Below are 20,941 nucleotides of genomic sequence, written 5' to 3'. Positions count from 1 at the left end.
AGTGTCATGCGTGGGGAGCAGGGAGAAAAAAGAGGACAACACATATGGCTGAAGAGAATGAGGTCCAAGAACAAGATGACTTAAAAACAAATGTAAATGTTACTTAAGTTATTTATGTATACACCATGTCCATGGTTTCTCAGCTGCTAAGAGCTCTTAGGAGTCAGAGCTATCTATAATAAAAATAATAAAACTGCCATTTAGATGGTTTCGTCATGGGGTGAATGTTTGTGTCACCCGCAGTTCACATGGCGAAACTCTTGAGCAGGGGATTTGGTGAGGTAACTAGGTAATGAGGGTGGAGCTCCCATCGTGGGATTAGTGCCCTTATGAGGAGCATAAGAAAGAACTACCTTTGTTTCTCTCCACGTGAGGATTCAACAAGAATCCCGTCATCAGCGAAGTAGGAAGTGTCCCCTCAGCAAACTGAATTTGCCAACACCTTCATCTTGGACTTCCAACCTTTAGATGTATAAGAAAATGAATGTCTGTTGGTTAGGCCCCTGTATCTATGGTAGCTTTTTGTCACAGGCTAAACTGGCCAAGACCACATATAATCCCATGTAATTGCGGAAAGGTCCTAGGTGTGTGGGTTTTTAATACTGATCCTGTCAGCCGTGTGTGAGAACAAGTCTATATTCTCACAACTCTGCTGGCTTTTTTTTGCCCACTGGACTTATTAAAGCATCAAAAAACAGTCAGATTTCAGAACTTAGATATCTCAGAAGAAACCAATATAATATCTTAAGAAAATTTTTGTTGAAACCAGGCATTTTAAAAAAAAAAGTTGGCTTATGCAATCAGAGCATACAACACATTCAAGGAAAACTTGAGAGCATATGGCATTGTGGTGTCTTCAGTTCTGTGTGATGGGCCCACCGTGAACATGAAGAGGAGGTACACGTTAACGCGAAGCTGTCAGACTGTGGACTACGGACTGTTGACGGGCGGGCGCTGCAAACGCAGTCTCAGGAGGCACTTTGAGACTTGTTTTTCTGTTTCTATTTTTTTCTAGTGCTTTATTGCTGTCTCTCATTTCCAGAGATTACAAATGCTCCTCGCCTGTTTAGCGTAATACATTTTAACTCCATTATGTTCCTTCTAAGAAGCTGGTGTTCACCTCTGCTCGCCAGCTTGGGAGGAAGAATGTTGACCACACTAAGGCAGGAGGTGGGAGGTGCAAGGTGGGAGGAAGCTGTGAAAATCTGTCAGTCTTACCTTGACCTACTGCTTCATCTCCTTTCTGAACAACAATGTGGGGTGTGTGAGGGGGCGGGGGGGGGTGTTAGATGACCACCAGCTAAGTCCTTCCAACTGTCTTGGGTTTATGCTTGAATCTGCTCAAATTCGACTCGCCCAGTTAGCCATAGGATTGAACTAGGAGTGTCCTAGACTTCAGCTGTGAAAAACTGGTGTCTTCAGAACCTTCATCACCATCACTGAACCTGGGACGTTGAAAGGACTAATTTTGCCTATGTACTCAGGGAAGAGGTCTGGGAGAGGAAGGAATAGAGGCAGGGCAGGATTCACCACAAACATGTGGGGATTGGGGTGATGAGGACCACGGAGGGAGGGAGGGAGGGAGGGAGGGAGGGAGGGAGGGAGGGAGGGAGGGAGGGAGGGAGACAGACAGTGAGACAAAGCATGAATTCTCTGCTTTGCAAAATAAGATCAGAGCAGTAGGGACACTGCACCACTTGAATGACAGAAAAGTCCCAGGTTTGTAAAGGCAGAATGTCTGCATATTCTAGGTGACTCCTGTGCAGCTTATGTGTGACTGACTAACCTTTCCTGTGTCCCTAAGGGCCAGCTCCCGGGTAGGCAGCGTTCTGCTTCTAGCCCCATTAGGGATCAGTGGCACAACGTCCCCAGACACAATGCGAGGAGATCTTCCTGGACAGAGGCGGATCTTGCCCGGGATAGCGGGCGCCCAAGATTTGCACCAGCGAACTCCAGGCTCCAATTCAGCAGTCTGCAAAGAGGCGTGGGAACTGGCGCCCGCCCGCGTTCCGTGTCCCGCGCCCCTTGCCTCTCGCTCCTCCCTTCTGGGCTGTCCTCACTCAGGCGCCCAGCGGGAGCAAGATCCCACCGTCTGTTCCTCCCAGGCATGCGGTGCCGGATGCTCTTGCTCCTTTTCTCCTTGGTGCTGGTATTTTGGGGTGGCAGCGTCGGACGCTCAGGGGCAGGTGAGTGGGGCCTGTGGTCAGGGGCACCCCCAGAAGGCTCGCAGCTCCGGTTTGCAGGGAGCAGGATGCGGGGTGCGGGGTAGCAGTCTTGTTAACTAGCAACGCGCTGCAGGGACAGAAGGCGAACTTCGTTTGCCTTCCTGAGTGTGCCATCCTCAGCTGAGCTGTGGCAAGTAGGATGTAGAAGGGTGGGGCTGAGCATCCCGCAGGGACAGCCCTGGATGATCCAGGACTACCAGGCTCTTTGCAAACCGTGGATAGGAGAGGTAAGATCAAGGACAAAGGTTTTCTCTCATGGAGTCACCCAGCAAGTGCCAAGGGAGCTCTCTCCATGGATGCTTTCTTCCTAGGAAATCCAGTCCTGGTGGGACTCAACTTCTAGCTCTGGTTTTCCACCACTCGCGGTCGAGAGCTGTAGTTCTGGGCACCTAGTATAGCTAAGAGGTGCCATTCTCTAAAAACTGTCTCTGGGAAAGAGCGAGCAGTGGGAGCACTTCCTGGCGCACCTGTTGATGCCACTTTCATAGACAGATCCAAAGGTGTCATGATCTGGGAGAGGAAGTAAGACGTAACCCAGGGTAGCGGAGTCATGTACAGTTGTCAGTGGGTCAAGTTGCTGGCTGCTGACGTCGACAGAGGTTATAGGCACCCAGCATTTGAGAAACACCTGCCTGGGGGTTAGCAATCCTATCACACAGGTGAGCCTGGTCCTACCCCAACCAGGAAAGGAAGGCAAGTGTGACATCATTTTAATCTTTGCATCTTTGTTCATGGTTAAGCCAGTTTCAATCACTTTGGAAGAGACATTCCAAGGCTCTGACCCTCAGGGTTAGTACCCAACCTGACCAGTATCTAGCCCACGGCTGGTCTTCCCACACTACATCTGGAAAAGGATTTAAAGTTACTTGTTTGTTTTGGATTTTTTATTTTTAAACTAAGTAGTTATTTCACACCTTTCAGTATAAAGGTGTCTTTACATGTGTTCTAGGACATTTATCAGGGTACCTGACACCATGACTATAAGAAAGTCACTGTGAATTTAATATCAATAAATGATAGTCAATGACATATATGTGCCTTTATAGTAAGCACCTGCCTATATTTAAAAATGATTGGAAACCGGTCCTCGGGTAGTGTCTACAATGCACATGCATTTCTGGTTCCCAGAGAATCTCTGAGACAAAATAGCTTTCAGTTGTGACTGACCTAATGGTCTGAGGTTTAGAGAGTTGACCGCAACCCGGAAAGACCCTTCTAGAAGGATCTGCTGCTGCAGGGGTAGCAAAGGAGTTGCTGGTTGATGAGCATCGATTTAGCAGCTTCTGTGTCAAGCAGCTGCGTGCCCACTTCAGGTTTCAATCTCCTTTCAGGATCACTTATTGCCTAGACTCGTTGTGTATACAAGGAAACTGAGCTCACATTATCAGAGCGCAAGAGGGGGAGCATTGAAGGAACTGCTGACGAGATCACTCCATGAGTTGGTTAAGATTTCTATTGTAGATAAGAGAGAGAGGAGAAAGGGAGGGAGGGAGGGAGGGAGGGAGGGAGGAGAGAGAGGAGAGAGAGAGAGAGAGAGAGAGAGAGAGAGAGAGAGAGAGAGAGAGAGAAATAGCCAGAGTCACCCGAAAGGGTCCAGAAGAGAGAGAGAAAAATAGTACCCTGAACATGGCCAGCAGACTGGGCTTTGCTAGGGCTAGGAAATCAGCAGAGTGGGAGAAAATAGTGTTAGCAAGATAGGAAGAGATAGGGAATAGGGCACAGTGGAAAAGGGTAAGAGGATTATGTGGGTAAATGATGGAGTTGTGGAGAATGGTCAGTTATGAAAGGGGTGAGCAGCTGCGAGGAGAAAAGGGTTGGAAAACTGGTGTAGGGGCTTTGGAATGCATAACAGATATCTGTGAATGGGGACTAAGGGAGCCTAGAGGCCACTATAAGCTTTAATATGCAGCCACAGGCACATGTCAATGGAGCTCTGTAAGTCCCTGCCACAGGTAAGGAAAGTGACCCCCTTTGGCAGACAGGAATCTGTGCTAGCTTCTATCTAACCACCAGGAATCCTCCAATAGTCCAGGTTGAGCTCATGTCTGGGTAGGTGGACAGCTTGAGGCCCCCTAGTCAGCCAGTAAGTAGTCCAATGAAAACTCTCCAACACAGGTGATCTGCTGACTGAGCCCGTTCCCATAGTAGCAGTTTCCAGACATGGAATGATCTCCGAAGCTTTATTCACGTTGCGTATTACAGCCTAAATAGAATTCAAGGAGATGCCAAAGGTGGCTGCTAATCCAGGAATGAACAGTACTCTGCGGGAGGGGCGGTATTTTTAGCGCTTTTTGTGAGCCGGATTTGTTTTAATGTCAGCTAAACTGATAACACAGTCTTAGAGGAATGCAAGTAGGATTGGGCTACAGTCCCTTGAGAAGAGCGGTCTGGTCATCAGTTTTCACGTCTACTCCCATCGCTTAGACACCCATAGCTGCTGCCGGGAGTAGACCTTGTTGGATCTTCTACCCAGTGCGTACAGACCATATAGCTTATGTTTTCCAGGAACCAGCAGCTGGCCTTTCCTCTCTAAGAGTTAGCTCAGTGTTGTGAAGTAATAGTCGGGTCTTCCTGCAGCTTCCCTCTGAGGACAATCCCCTTCAAGTGTTTGATTAACCACCGAACACAGAGCTTAATAAATAGATGTTCATGACTGGAATGGAATCAAACAGATTCAGTGTTTTGCAAGCGGCTGGAAGCTTCCAAATATTTATAGCATAGCTGTGAGAGAAACATTCTTAAAAGGATGTTTTAAACTCGACTCTCATTAAACACGGGTCTGTATGCATGTCTAAGATTAAATGAGAGTACTCACAGCCTAGACCTGTAAGTGTTCACCTTCCATGGCTGTGTGGCCAAGTTAGAACCGGAAGTACCACACGCATGCCTATTGGTGCACAATCGAGTCTCCCTCAATTAACAGGAGAACGGGCACATGGTCCAAGGAATTTCCTGGTGAGACCAAGGGAGTTAGGGGGGGACTGAGTCTTCCTAAAGGAATGACATGGCACTCCATGGCCTCTTATCATGGCAAAGAATTGTAGTGTGCTGCGGAAGCCAGAAATCTTCCTGACACTGCTTCTTGGTTGTCGACTGCAGGTGAACTAGAGTGTAACAGGACAAGGCAAGTGGCTTGTGGTGAGAAGTGCATCCCTATAGCCTGGCTCTGCAACGGGGAGCAAGAGTGCCCAGATGGGAGCGATGAGCAGTGTGGTAAGCGCTTAGCGAGATGCTCTTAGGCGTCGGCCCTGGTTTCCACGTGCAGGTTGAACATTCTTGATCTGAAAGTCTGAGATGGGGGATTTAGCTCAGCGGTAGAGCACTTGCCTAGCAAGCGCAAGGCCCTGGGTTCGGTCCCCAGCTCCGAAAAAAAGAAAAAAAAAAAAAAAAGAAAGTCTGAGATGCTCTGAAATCCAAAATGTTTTAGTACAAACATGATACCACAGTGGAACATTCCACACCTGACTTTATGTGCTGGGTCTCAGCCAAAAGAAAGGCTCTCTGAAAATATTACATAAAATTATCATCATGTTGTGTGTATGGAGTATATTTGAAACATAAACTACTTGGGAGGCTGAGACAGGAGGATCCCAAATCCAAGGACAGCCTAGGCTCTAGCCTGAGTTAAAAACCAGGACTTTGTCTCAGAAATGAAAAAAGGGGAGGGGTTAGCATATAGCATGTACAAGACCCTAGGCTGATCTCCAATATAGCAAAAAACTTAGAATTACTTAGAGTAGGGTCCCATCCTCATGGTACTTTAATGCAGTGGTTCTCAACCTTCCTAATTCTGTTATCCTTTAATACAGTTCTTCATGTTGTGGTGACCCAGAACCATAAAATTATCTTCATTGCTATTTCGTAATTGCACTTTTTCTGCTGTTATGAATCATAATGTAAATACATATGTTTTCTAATGGTCTTAGACAACCACTGTGAACGAGAACTGGGATCCCCAAAGGGGTTGCAACCTACAGGTTAAGAACTGCTGCCTTAGTGTGTGTGTGTGTGTGTGTGTGTGTGTGTGTGTGTACATATATGCAAAACTAAAATGAAAATCCTTGAGTTGCAATACTGTGTATTTGGTTGACAGTTTCCATTTTTTGCCCCCTTGAGGAGATATTCAAACATGGAGAGTGACCACAGACGATTAAAGATTAACCCACGAATCTTCAAGTATTAGTGGCACCACTGTAAAAGCAAAGTTTGCACCTTCGATTGAAGCTTAAACATTGGTAACCGCATTAGTTTAACTAGACCAATCCAGAGGCTCTTAGGGAAGCCTTACAGACTACAATACTTGAAAAGCTCTTTTGTTGGCAAGTTGACCAAAAAAAAGTATAAAACTGTTAGAAGCCAAGTTAACTATTTAGGAACTATTTTGTTGCTATGAAGCCCCAGTTCTCAGTGCTTAGAATATTCGTAGCCACAGGTGGGTCACCTGGATGCTAACACAGGCAGAAAGCTTCTTAGGTGAAGAGTCCTACCCTTGTGTCATGAGTATACGACAGAGAATAAAGTCCTCATGAACGGAGGAAGATCCCAATGTAGTGGTGATTATGCCTTTTCTTTCTCTATTCTACGTGCTTCTTCCTGGACCATCACTTACTGTCTCTCAGCTCACATGAAATACTAAACACACTCGGGACTGAAGGTGCAGCTCCAGGATAGAGGGTTTGCTTAACATGTGCAAGGCCCCGGGTTAAATCAAATAATGAGCAAAAAGCAAAGAAGCCAATGAACACACAGAGGCTCGTGAATGCTCAGAGGGTGAAACACACTTTCATGCTTGCATTGTTGCATGGCCTTCAGACATGTTGTGCAAGCTCTCCAAGTCTCCTTACTTAGGTGGGATAATTTGAAGCAAAGTCTACTGGCTCTCAGGCTGTCTTATATCTGCATTTAGTCTCAAATAGCAAAGGGATCCAAAGAGGCGGACTGCCCTGGCCTCCAGCCACCAATAGGGGTCAAAATGTCTCTCTGAATGGTTAAATGTAAATAAATGTCAAGTCTGTCATGCAGAACCCACCTTTCGTGTGTTCATCAGTCAGGTATGACCCGCTGCTGTTTTAGACAGAACATGTGCAAAGTACTTTTGTAGGATAGCTGTTCTAAAAGATGGTGGGAAGAGCAAGCTTTGAGGGCTATTGGGTCCTTGCTCCCTGTTAAGGTAGATGTTGACTCTCAGCTAGACAGGCTCTAGAATCATCTAACAGGCATATTTCTGAGTATTGTCTGCAATGGCATTTTCATAGTTTAACTGAGGAGCAAAGACTGGCCTTGAATGCGGGTGTCGTAGGTGGCGCTTTCCCATAGGCTAAGGCCCCGGACTGGATAAATAAAGTGGAAGAAGGAGAAAATGATCCGAGTGTGAACATTCCTCTCCCTCTGATTCTTTACTGAGGGTGCAGTGACATCACCCCGGCTGCCATGCCTTCTCTGCCATGACAGACTGTATCTCTTATTAGACCAGAAACCCAAATAATGTCTTCTTCTGTCAAATATTTTGTCACAGTGATAGGAGAAGAAAGTCATGCCATAGGTTATCCCTGGGCATATGGAAGGGACCAGAAGGTTCAGGGTTGTGATCAGTGTCAAACTGAGAAGTAATTATTGCTTTGCTATCTAAAATGCATGGCCTGATATCCAGCCAACTGTTGAGCTCTGACAAACTCATCTTCCTACATGCCTGTTCTTGAATCCCGCTCTGGCCTGCAGAGCAAACATGTCTTGGACATGCGCAAGCCTGGCAGTGTGACAATGGGAAGTGTATTCCTGCTAGCTGGCTTTGCGACGGTGCCAGTGACTGCGTTGATGGCTCTGATGAGCTTAACTGTGGTAGGTACCTCTTACTTATAAAATTACATCTATTGACTTATGGGTGGGTGCATGTGCATGTGTGTGGCCCATGCACCATCACATGTGTGGAGAGGTTAGAGGACAGCATGGGGTAGTCAGCTTTCTCCTACAATATGGTTCCCAGTGATTGAACTCATGTCAATTGACTTAGGGGCAAGGGCCATTACCGACTGGGCTGTCTCATCAGCCTATAAAACTTGTTTCCAACTGTCTGTCATCTGTCTGCTTGATCACAGCATCAGCATCATCAGTGCTAACTGAAAGTAAGCCATGAAACAGCCTTAGGCTGTGTGCACTGAGCCAGATGCTGCATTGTCTCTGGTGTTATAGGAGACTCTTGGACCTATTTCTTTGTGTTTTCAAAATTATTGATCTCATTGACTCTTTTAAAAACTTCTTTGGAGAGAAATTTCAGCACAGTAAGCCACGCCCACATGACTAATGATGTCTAACCAACATCTCTTAGTGTTTCTGTAGACAGACTCCAGACAGCCTTAGCACTCACTTAGATACTCCTGTCCATCCTAGTCCATCAGTTCCTCCCCTCCCATGTAATCCCTGCCTTTCAGAGAGCTTGACAGTATGTCCAGACTACAAAATCTACTGTCCAGGAAAGGCCCTGTGTCTGGATGCCGGGGAACATTGCGATGCCCATCAGAACTGTGAAGACGGGTCCCTAAAAGCTCACTGTCCCCACGCCCGTTGCTTGCCTGGGCAATGGCAGTGCCGAAACAGGGCATGTGTCATGGACAGCTGGAGGTGTGATGGCATCGATCACTGTGGCGATGCCTCAGATGAGCAGGGCTGTGGTAAGTCTGGCTTCCCTACCGATGGTCCATGAGCAAGGTATAGTACATGGGCTGATTTACATAATCTGCATTTAATCCCCATGGTGGAGGCTCTCATCCCTTCTCTAAGAAGAGGTTGCTTTCTAGCAAGAGCCAATGTACCGTTATCCATGGAATCACAGAGCTGCCGTGATAAAAACTCTTGTTGACATGCTGAATGAGCCCCGCCCAGAATGTTCCCAGCAACGAAGAGCAATTCATAGATAGCCTGGGCATCAATCTGTGAAGGAAGCACAACAGCAAACAGACCCTGCTCTCACACAGTGATGGGGAAAAGCTCCCCACTCAGAAGGACAAAACCAACCCCAAAGTGTGGTGAGGACCCCCGCTCCTCTTTAAGCCACTCCCTTCCCCCTCCCCCTTCCCCATCCCCGCCACCGCCCAGGATAGGGGTGCCTGTCATTGTTGGTGAACCAGAATCCTGCTCAGTATTTCCTGGAGTTAAGGCCCTACACTAGCACACTCAGCTTCTAACATTTGTAAATTAGGTACTTCTTAAAGGAATACTCATTTCGGGTCAAGATTCTGACTCTAGTACCATTTTAATTCCAACTATTTAAAGCCGGATCAGTCAAGTTTAGCACAATCTCAACCGAGTGCCCAGATGTCTTGCTATTTTTGTGGTTGAGTCTAAAGCCCCAATTCCCTGAAGAAGAAAAAAGTTCAGAATGATAATCTCTACTTTCCTAACTTGTATTGCTACTGGCTAAAGAAATACTGCCACGCATAACTTACTGAGAGAGTTGTCTCTTTCTACGCTCCTCCCCTACAAGTAATAATGAAAGCGATTGACCAACTTTCCCTATAGCGTCCTGCCCAGAAGGTACGGTGAGCTGCGACGGTGGGAAATGCATCCCAGAGTCTCTGATGTGTGACGGGAGATCTGACTGTATGGATGGCGCTGATGAGCCCTCGACCTGTGGTAAGAAACTCCTTCCTCAGCTTAAAGCAGGAGGCCAGGGAAACGAGGTGACATATCCTAATGCTTTAGTCACAGCATTAATTACTTTTCGCTTGGCTGTGACAAAGTATCTGGCAGAAGTAATTAAGGGAGCAGGGAATTATTTTGGTAGGCAGTCACAGGCCATGGCTGAGGCGTGCTGTCCAAGGCAGAAGGGGTGTGTGGTTGCCGCTTTGCTCCTCTCTGCAGAGTGGGGTGCAGAGGATTTCAGGCCGTAAATGGGGCTGAGGCTGAAACTCTAAGAGAATTACCCCCAATGACCTACTTTTGCTAGCTACTTCCCATGTCCCAAAGGTCCCACGCTTCTTAATATAGCACCATTATCTGGGGAGCACATGTTCAAACACGAGAATCTGTAGGTGACATTTCGGATTTCAAACCTAACGGTTATCATCCGGGCCAACACCTTGAGAGAATGCTTAAAATGAAACACACACACACACACACACACACACACACACACACACACACACACACTCACAGAGTTACCTTTGGTCCCTTATATTTAAGTACATTGCATTTTTGTTTATTACATTAAAGTTCTTGGCTTTGGTCTCACGACTCTAAGCAAAATCCCCTAACTTGCAAAGCTTCAAGGGTGATTCTGAGTTTATAGCTTTAAGGAGATTAGTTAACTAAACACCTTTATACTGCACTGCTTCCGAATTCTGAATTAAAGCCAGGAACGCATTGTCCACGTTGGTAGCATCCACATCACAGGTCTCCACGAGGGCCAGACTCTTAGCCCAGGCTCAACCATCTGTAGCAACGTGTTGAGACTTTACCAGTCCAGAGTCCTCTCTACCAAGAGCCTGGCTGAGCCTGGCACACGCAGCTGCTTTTGTTCAGCTTTCAGCCTGGAGGTTTTCTATGACCCAACGTGACTTTGCAGACGCAGTACAAGAAAACTACAAAATCAATTAAAGCAATAGAAACCATTTGGCAAATGTCTGGGGGAGGAATGAATCAATTTGTTTAAGAAAAAATAGAATTCTCCATGGATTTAATTGAGAAAGACCACAGAAAGTATGTTTTCTGGTGAGCAGGAGGGGTTGCTGAAAAGTAACTTTTTTTTTTTAAAGACAGGGTTTCTCTGTGTAGCTCTGGCTATCCTGGAACTTACTCTGTAGACCAGGCTGGCCTCAAACTCAAGAGATCTGCCTGCCTCTGCCTCCCACATGCTGGGAATAAAGGTGTGTGCCACCACCTGGGTTAACTCTGGCTTTTTAACCTTCTGATTTTCACAAGAAGAGTTACTGTTGGGTCTGCTAGAGAAGGGGCAGTGGGCATCATCACCTCAAATGACCCCAAGTCATTTGGTCATCTGTCTCCTATCCTCCTTGCATAGGACTCCCTGAAAGGCTTTGAGGAAACTGTACTACAGGGGTGCAAGTGAGGGTTGTTAAATGCATTAATGACAAGGCCAAGTGTAGGGTTTGCTTAGAAGTGTAGAACTCACTGTATTCACAGATACAAAATACAGGACAAAGTGTCCTCATTGTCCATATACCCTGAAGGAAACACACAAGAGGGTCTTGGCCTCTTTGTAGAAGGAAAATAAATACAGCAGCCCTTGAAATTGCTCACATATTAGCTTGGGAAGAAAAGCCTCTGCCCAGCTTCCCAGCTCCATATCTTGCCAGTGCCACAGTCTTTCCCTAGTCTCACACTCTCAGGCTAGAGGCCAGGGTCAAAGGGTGTCTCTCAGTGGCCATCCGTCCCTAGTCCAGTATAGGAGGTCCACGATACAACATGGCTTGTAAGGCATTAATCTCCACTGAGTTCAGTGGCTTTGACAGCTGTCCTGTCCCTACAGGTAAAAACTGCTCCCTGCTGAATGGGGGCTGCGAGGGCCCATGCAGTGATACCCACTGGGGTGTCCGATGTTCCTGCACCCCGGGATGGCGGTTACAACCCGATGGACAGAGGTGTGAAGGTCAGAACTCTTACTGTGGTGTAATGGTCACAGCATGAGTCTTTAGCACCTTAGCCACTTTAAGTTCACTGTCAATTGGTGCTTAGATTTAGCTGTTTTCATCATTCCAAACAGGAATTCTCTTATCTAGGTAAAAATAGCCCCTTAGGCCCCTCATCCTTAGCCTCCAGTAACCTCTCCTGGCTTTCTGTCTTTGTGAATTTGTATATTCTATGTAGCACTCGAGTGGAGTCACACATTGTTTGTCCTCGTGTGTGCTGCATGCCATTAGGGTTCAAGTGTCGTCTACCTTTCCTACAAAGGGCTGACCTCATCTTACCTGTTTAGCTATTGAGGGCGTGTCTGGGTTGCGGCTGCTGTTTTTGTGATTGTAAACACCACCAGCAGAGCTGTGGTCTGCACCATTGTATTCACTCCGGAAGTGGAATGGCTGGAGCTCGTGCATTTCTACCAGGAACGCAATTCTCATTTCCTTGCTAACTCTAGTTATTATTCTACCTTGTGAGACTTTCGAGTCAATTATTGACCAAAGACAAAGTACTAAATTGAGCATCTTACGGAGCTTTTGGGTTCTGTCCTTGAACAAATGCCCTTGTCACTTCACAGCCTCTGCCTAGGACTCTGCACCCAGGTCTGGACAGATTCTGAACTTAAAGCCCATATGTTTGCCCTTGCTTGATCCTTCTAGCTGGCCTCCAGGCTAGTCAGCCCTCAAGTCTCATAAAATGGGATTATAGAAATATTAGGGCTAAAATAAAATATACATATCATCGTTATAATTAATAAAGTGAAAAACATATGGCTGGTAACTTACAACACTTATCTATAACAATTCAGGATGGCAGTTTGGTTAAAATGTAATACAAGAATAATGTGTTCATCCAAAGGACAGGTTGAGCTCCGTTCTAAGCACCATCTGGGTGCTTAGTGTGCTTAGTACTACCTTCATGATGGACCTGCAGGCCTACTTACCTGGGAAGGCTATGCAAGAACTTTAAAATTATGCTGTAAAATGGTTTTTATGTTAAGACTTCATCAAGAGATGTTATGAACCTACTTTGAAATTCATTACATATAATTAGGTTTTAATACATTTCAGTATTTAAATTTAAGTCGTCTTATTGTTTAAATTAAAGCAATACTTTACATTATTAAATTTATTATCTCTTCAGTGGATGCTGATCATGGCCCTCAGAGTGGTCCAGGTAGAAATGGAGTCCAGTTTTTGGTCTCTCACCCTTGGTAGGGCTTAGCTGGCCAAGTGCTTGACAAGCAGCCATGCTACTTGTAGTCTCCTGGGACAGAAGAGTATTGCTATACTCCAGGACTGTGTGGCTCAGGAAGAATAATGTTTTCCAAGAAATGTCCCCAAGGAACCATTTTCCTTCATATTACAAATCAATAAAACTCTCATAGTTTTGGCCTTGATCTGATGGAGAGTCCTATTTGGTTTCTGTCATTGTTTGTCTGTGGTATGGTCTCCTGTAGTGCAGGGTAGCAGTGCTCTTGCTATGTAGCTGGGGATGAACTAGAACTCCTCACTTTCTTGTTTTCTATCTCCCTAGTAGTGGGTTAATGAGTGTGTGTCACCAGACTTCGTTTGTGACCACAGGCTTTGTAAAGCAATCGTGCCTGTGTTATTCGTGTGAACAGGACCTTTCCCATCAGTTTAGGTGATGTGTTCTGTGGCACAAATACCAACTCATATTGCCCTTTGGTGTGCCACATGCCTCTAGGGTTCATGTGTTACTAAAGGCTGAATAAAATTCTATTATATGTTTGTACCACATTTTACCTACCTAGCAATTAATAATGCATTTGCATTTGGGTTGTTTCTGCTTTGTGTGTGTGTGTGTGTGTGTGTGTGTGTGTGTGTGTGTGTGTGTGTGTGATTATAAATAACACTAGCATGATTGTAGTTTGAATCATTGTTTTCTAGGCCCTAACACTTGTCATTCTGAAATAGTCTTAGGTGTGACTAGCAAATGGTATAGCCCGAGAATATTGCTAGATTAACACAGATTGTAATTTATGCCACCCAAACAGCAGGGCTCCCTATACTAAAGTTCCTTCCCATTCACAAGAATGGGAACGCCAGGGTGACTCAGTAACTTTTACACACCGAAATACTGGAGCTATAATCCCTGAGTCATCTCTGACTTGCGACTCTCTGTCATCAGATGTAGATGAGTGCTCTCTGGCGTATGGTCCTTGTGGCCAGCTATGTCATAACACAGCAGGCTCTTACTCCTGTGGCTGTATTCAAGGTCACCAGCTCTACAATGGCACAGACTGTCGAGTTACAGGTGAGTTTTATAGGTAAGCAAGCCCAGCTTCTGCTCTATTCTTAACAGTAATTATAGAGAAAAGTGACATAGGCTATTTATTTCAAGGGCTAGTACTAGACACAATGATGCTTTTCTTTCCAAAGAAGATGCTATTGTGACAGGCATTGCCTAACCGCAGTGCCAGTTGCACTGAGTGTCTTTAAAATGACATAGTTACTCTGTATGCTATAGAAATAGGTGCTTGAGAGACTCAACCAATAGAGTTTTAACTTGGCCTGCACCTTTTTTGCCTCAGGGTCACTTACGTGTGGCTGCTATGTGACAAGTACAGATTAGAGTTCTGTCTAGATGAGAGAGAGCTGCTGAGTCTGAAATAAAGTAAGGCAATGATGTCCCAAAGATGAGCTTTAATGTGCTGGAACCTGGCGGGGGGATGGGGGGGAGATCTACGATGGCTCAGTAGATCTCCTCAGGATAAGCAGACTTGGATATAGAAGAAGAAATAGCATCTTCAGTTAAAGGGAAAGGCACAAAAGAAAGCGTCAGAGTAATATGTTACTATTTTCCTCCTCCAACAGATGATGATGTTAAGATTCTTATAGCAACAGATAAAGAGCTTGGTATCCTGGACCGAAGAACAGGCATCCATGAGAAGCTGACCCCTGTAAAGTCAAGGCCCAGTTCTGTTGCTTATGACCTGAACAGAAACATGTACTTCTGGGTGGATAAAGTCTTGAATGTATTTGTCTTTGGGAAACCAAACTCTGTTCCCCTCTACCCAGGTTTGTTTGGGGGCATTAAAATTTATTTTTTAAAGGCTTCTTATGTCACTGATATAAAATTCCCGAGATTATCAACGTTAAACAAGGGAAAAGTATTGGGGGGTTCAAATTTTAAGGGGTGTCAATTAGCATATTATGGTGGAAGTGGGGGGTGAAGCTGCTTACTCCGTGACAAAGGGAGAGAAGACAAGATTGCCATCCTACAATTCCCTTCAAGGGAATACCCCTAAAGACCGTAAAACATTCCACTAGACCCCTCACTTAAAGGTTTTTACTACCCACCAATAATAATGCCACAGGGTGGAGACCAAGCTTTTAACCTATTGGCCTTTTGTGATATACCCAACATTCAATCTATAAGATTGCTTAAGCATACTGTAAGAAGTGTCTGTATTTATGTCTAATCTGTATCTACATATCTATATTTGTATCTACGTATGTCTCTATGTATATGGGCAAGCTTTGATGACTTCTGTTTTGAAGAATTGGAGTATATAAAATTCCCATATGAGGCATGCATGTGGTAGGCTGGTTCAGTAAGACCATCACAGAACATTGCTTGCATAGAAGAAGGTACTTTTTAAGAAGAATAGAAATCTTAGGGTGTAGCTTTAAGCTACAGAGAGCGCTCTCCATCACTAGGTATGTGAACTTGTGTCCTCGTCCTTTGACCTACCACTCTAAGATGAGGACTCTAGCCAAAATTTGTTTCACTAGGTGAGGTCAGGGATTAGTCAGACAGCATAGTAGAAAGGGACATGGCACAGTAGGCATAGTGACAAACAGAGCTCACCACAACTCCCAGAGACATCTGTGATGACCAGTGTCTGAGCTGAGGCCACACACCCTCATATTCTTTGGTTGTGCTTCTCCCTGGGTTGCGATTCACCTCATTCCCACATACATGTTGGAAACTCTATGCACTAACTCTGGCCATTATTCCTTGGGTCCTCTATGCCTCTTGGTAAAGATCCGAATCAGTTGTTGAAAAGTCTTGTCAAGTATTGTCTCCAACATAAACATAGACATTAAAGACTACCTACAGTCAAACTCTTTCTCCTGTGTCAGCAGAACTTCCTCCTGTGAGCAGTATTTCTCTGGACTGGGTCACAGGACAGTTGTACTGGGCTAGCAGCTCTGCAAGAGTCATCTGTGCTGGCTTAAGTGACGGCAGAGGCTATGTCAAAATCTTGGAGAAGGATCTTGTGCCTGAGGAGATAGTGGTGTTTCCTGCAAAGAGGTAAGTAAGTAGTGTTTCTCTTGGGATGTATGCAAAAAAAAAAAAAAAAAAAACCCTTGGCATTTTAGATACTTAAGAGGGAGCATATCAGCCTTTAGATTTCCTTTGCTCCACAAAATCCATATTTGGACATCCTAGATTGAATTTCATGTAGCCAAACCTTCCCATGTTTGATAAATACCGGAGCTGAGCTCTCCAGCTTTGGGTAGCAGTACAGAGACAATGCTCACAGGAGTTGTTGAGAATAATGTGTGTGCACAAGTGAAGCTAATTTTTTCTTAAATAAAAAATGTGTACTCCTGATGGTTGCAGGTATCTGTATTGGGTAGATCGAGGTGAGAACGGGGTAAAGACTATTGAAGCTGCAGGAATGGATGGCTCTGACAGGAAGATGCTAGCAGTTGTGACCACAGAGGAGCCCCTGGGACTGACACTTGATCATGTGACTGGCAGACTCTACTGGATCAGTGGCTATAAAGAGGTACTGTAGATAAGCCCAGAGGGATGGGGGCTCTCTTTCGCCAGGAGCTTGGAATGGGTCAACCGGTGTGTACACTCTTCTCTTATGTCTAGCATTAACTGTGAAGTAACTTGTGGAGCAAAACAAGAAGAGCCAGGTTTAATTGCACAGCATCTTTGAGTAGAGCAGACTGTACCAACAGCTTGGGAGACTTGCTGTGCTGCTGTTGTTGTTGTTGCTTTAACAGACTCTATGGTCCAACCGTGCTACACTTTTGCGAGAATAAAGGCCATGATTTATGTTGTACCCACGACACAAGATGTTTTAAAGATTTCTGGGAACTTCCATGATACTTTAGAGTTCTGTACTCAGATTCCCGAGGCCTAATGATGCAGTATATAGTTATGGAAGGCCTAAAGATGCCATTTATAATATCCCAATATGGGAAACGACAAACTAAAAGGTCGTTATGACATAGTGACTAAAAGCAGAAGCTCAGAGCTGGATGAGTCACATTCTCAAGTCTCCCATTCCCTAAGCTGTGATATCGGCTGATTAGGATGCTCTGGTGAGAGAATTATTCTGAGATTAAAGCTCCCTGCTCTCTTTGGGAATACGTAAATGCCTATCTTCTAAGGCCATCATAGAATAGAGTGAACAGCATTGGTACCATGTCTGGATGTAGAGCAGATGCTATGGTAACCAAAATCTGAACAAGGACCACTCAGTACGATGACTTTACCAGAGGCCTCTATAATCTTAGATGAATTCCTCCCTGTGGACTTGATGTCACAGTGATATTTAACCAGCGTCCAGAAGTCTCTGGTGACTGTAACATCAGTCACACTTGCTGAGGCTACTTCTATCCCATGAGTCTCTAATCCTTCAGTCCATAGAGACAGTGAACGTGGATGGCCATGGCAGACACACCTTTCCTCGGGTATTTTTCCAAGACGAAGACCCTGTTGGCTTGGCTGTATTTGAAAATGCTTTCTTCTGGGCAAATCAAACTCAACTGATTCGTGCCTCACCCAGAAGCCCAAAGGAGAGAGAGGTGCTGCTCCAAGCTTCCATATCCGCTTTCTTAGTCCTCCACAAGACCCAGCAACCGAAAAGTAAGTGAGTCATTTGCTTCTGAACTGCTGAGATGGAAACCATCCAAGATGTGACCTCAGCCTGTGGTTGAAACTTGCTGTTTTGAAGCAGGGGCATGTTGTTGTCACTGCTCTTTCCAGTCTCCCATAGGACTTCTGAGTAAGCTGAGCAGGTCAAAAGCACCACAGAGGAGCTCATTCTGAGTCCTGTGCCCTGTGCCTGGCTAAAACATCAGCTGGAGTTTTAGGGTCTGGAGTATCCAGGCTGGAGAGTTGGCTTAGCAGCTAAGAGCAGTAACTGCTCCTCCGGAGAAGCCAAGTTCAATCCTTACCACCTGGTTTGTGGCTCACAACTGTCTGTAATTCAAATCCCAGGCGGTTCAATGCCCTCTTCTGGCTTTCTGGGGCACCAGGAAGGTACGTGCTGCACATGCATACGTGCAGAGGAAACAGACACAAAAAGTAATAAAATAAGAAAACCTTAAACATTAATTAAGAAAAGGAAAACAAGCTGTCCACAGAAAGTTCAGATCATGTTCACTGATGTATGGGGCTGTGATCTGAAAATGGAAACGAGTTTGGTACCCACTTCTAGATGGAAATCAGAAGGGAGGAATTAAAAGTATTTATTAATACCAACTGTACATCAGATTCAACTCAGATGCTTCTGTTAAATGTGTTCTTCTGTATGTATTTATGTATGTATTATTCATGTATTTATTTATTTATTTTGGGTTTTGAGATAGGGTCTCTCTATGTAGTCCTGGAACTTGCTCTATAGACCAGGCTGTCTACAAACTTACAGAGATCCTCCCACCTCTGTGTCCCAAGTGCAGGAATCAGAGTCATGGATCACCACTAGTGTATCTTAAAAACTAACGATGGTGGAGAATGCAGACCCCTCTTAAAGGACGTCTCCTAGCAAACCAATGAAATACCCATATTGTCTTAACTCCAAGGGAAAAGGTGCAATTGGTTGAAGTTTGTTAGCCCTAGCATAAGACAGATAGACACTTGTCTGACAGCCAGTCAGCATAATTCAAAGGTCAGCACACCCACTAGAAGGTGATAAGTATATTTGGATTCCTCCGAAGGTAGACCATCGTGTTTCTTCTTCAGTTCTGAGTTTTGGACAGGGAACATAAAACTATGTCTACTGTTTCTGTTTAAACAGGCAGACACTCAGCGTGTGTCCCAGGTTCTTGCAGCCACCTATGCCTCCTGTCCCCCATCCATCCCAAGGGGTACAAGTGTGTCTGTCCAGAGGGACTGTTTCTTTTGCCTTCTGGTACCTGCAGTGGTAAGTTCTCTGGTGAAATGGGTACAGTCCTAGAAGGCTTACCTCAGGTTAGTCTGGAAATAAGGCAGATTCTTCAGAATCAATCACTTCTGTTCCAACAAACTCCTTTGATGACCAGTTTGTTGTCAACACAACTTGATACCATTTTCGTTTGATTGTTTTGAGATTTGGCTCTTACTGGGTTGCTCTGGAAGGCAAGGGACTTGTTATATAGACTAGGCTGGCCTTAAAATCACAAAGTTCTTCCTGCCTCTGCCTCATGAGTGCTGGAGTCAGCTCCCAGTCTCCTTGATTTAGTTTTATAATAGTGCTAAAATGACCTAACAAAAACTTACAGTTTAGCCATTTTTAATTGTATGGTGATATGAGAAGCATTCATGTTTTGGGGCAACCATCACCAAGAGCTATCTCCAGAACTTCTTCATCTTCCCAAATGATGCGCTTCACCTCTTAGCCATCAGTACTACTGCCTTTGCCTGTAGTTCCTGTCAGCCATCATTCTACTTTCTGTTTGTGCCTATTCTAGCTACCATATTTGGTGAAATTGTGGGTTCTGTGGCTCTGTTGTATTTCACTTAGAATAATATCTTTAATGTTATATCTCTATGTCATAGAATATGATAGAAACACACACACACACACACACACACACACACACTTTTGACTATTTGAAACAGGTCTTGACACACAGTCTGGGCTGGATTTGAATTTGCTATGTGACCCATGCTGGCCCCAAACTCACAATCTTTGTGTCTTGGTTTCCCAGGTTCTGTGATCACCAGTGTGTGCCACATCTCCTGACTTCCTTCTTTTTTATTTTTCAATTTCAATTGCTATAGTTGTGAGCAGGAGCACGTGTGTGCACTGTGCACTGATGTTCATCAGAGGTTCTTGCCCAGCTACCTTTTCTTCCTCCAGAGATAGAACTCGGTCTCAGTCTTACATGCCAGGCACTTTTACCTGCTAAGTAACTTTACTAAGCCTATTTTGAAGGCTAAGTGATATTCTACACTAAGGTTTGCATGAAAAACCTTACACATAATACACTAATAGAAGAAATGTCTTCTATGATCCCTATCACGTATCCTGACTATGTTTTTAAGGAAAGTTTCTGTGGAACTTTTGTCCAATACAAACACCAATTCCCTGTGTTGCTGTTTTATCTCTAAAATATTAAAGTCTACTCAATCACTTGAAGATTTCTACCCAACCTATATGGCCTTTAAGTTTTAAGAAGAATAAATCATGTAAATACGTTTGTTTTCCAACTTATTTTTAAAAACAGGTCATGGGGACAGCTTTGAATGGTGTCATGATAGAGTGTGTGCTTCTTCCCCAGTAATCAGCTTAGACTTAATTTTGAGCATTATATATAGCATGCAATTAGACCAACACACTCAAGTTTTCTTTAAGTAAGAGAAATTAGTAAAACTTCTCTAGTAGCTGGTCGGTTGTACCACATACCTTTAATCCCAGCACTCGGAAGGTAGAAGCAGAAAGATCCCTGAGTTCGAGGCCAGCCTGCTCTACAGAGCAAGTTCCAGGTCAGCCAGGGCTATGCAGAGAAACTCTGTCTTGAAAAACGAACAAAAAATAAAACCAACCAACCAAATAAACAAATACTCTAGTAGCAAGACATTATCTTTTAATTGGATGTTTTTAATTTACATTTTAAATGTTATCCCTTTTCCCAGTTTCCCATCCATAAACCCCCTATCTCACCCCCTTCTTCTATGAGGGTGTTCCCCCACCCGCCTCTTCCCACCTCTCTGCCCTAGCATTCTCTTACACTAGGGGGTCAAGCTTTGGTAGGACCAAGGGCTTCTACTCCCATTGGTTCCCAACAAGGCCATCCTCTGCTACATATGCAGCTGTTGTTAAATCAAGGAGAACAGCATCCCATTGGTTCAGCCTTCTACTTCCATCAAAAATCAGAAAAACCCAGTGC

The 20,941-nt window shown here is 44.8% G+C and overlaps 2 protein-coding genes across 2 annotated transcripts in view; one reads left to right on the top strand and one right to left on the bottom strand.

Annotated features, from left to right (window-relative positions):
* Erich1 (glutamate-rich 1) overlaps window positions 1-20,941 on the bottom strand; it is a gene marked incomplete at its 5' end in the record, with an annotated part of 52,793,804 nt that overhangs the window by 19,093,308 nt on the left and 33,679,555 nt on the right.
* Window positions 1,850-20,941, top strand: part of Lrp13 (LDL receptor related protein 13) — a 49,685-nt gene continuing 30,593 nt past the window's right edge. The window contains exons 1-12 of one of the 2 annotated variants that reach the window (XM_087589437.1): window positions 1,850-2,186; window positions 5,325-5,438; window positions 7,944-8,063; window positions 8,654-8,893; window positions 9,741-9,854; window positions 11,710-11,829; window positions 14,010-14,135; window positions 14,696-14,899; window positions 15,971-16,139; window positions 16,452-16,620; window positions 17,489-17,714; window positions 18,868-18,993. In XM_087589437.1, coding sequence (XP_087445563.1) covers window positions 2,108-2,186; window positions 5,325-5,438; window positions 7,944-8,063; window positions 8,654-8,893; window positions 9,741-9,854; window positions 11,710-11,829; window positions 14,010-14,135; window positions 14,696-14,899; window positions 15,971-16,139; window positions 16,452-16,620; window positions 17,489-17,714; window positions 18,868-18,993 — 1,807 coding nt within the window. In that variant the 5' untranslated portion in view covers window positions 1,850-2,107. The remainder of the gene's footprint in view (window positions 2,187-5,324; window positions 5,439-7,943; window positions 8,064-8,653; window positions 8,894-9,740; window positions 9,855-11,709; window positions 11,830-14,009; window positions 14,136-14,695; window positions 14,900-15,970; window positions 16,140-16,451; window positions 16,621-17,488; window positions 17,715-18,867; window positions 18,994-20,941) is intronic. The other variant, XM_087589438.1, reaches the window with a different exon arrangement.

The sequence above is a fragment of the Rattus norvegicus genome, chromosome 16, assembly GCF_021556685.1.
Source record: "Rattus norvegicus strain SHRSP/BbbUtx chromosome 16, alternate assembly SHRSP_T2T, whole genome shotgun sequence".
Classification (NCBI taxonomy): Eukaryota; Metazoa; Chordata; class Mammalia; order Rodentia; family Muridae; genus Rattus; species Rattus norvegicus.
This window is presented reverse-complemented; position numbering and strand designations above follow the sequence as displayed.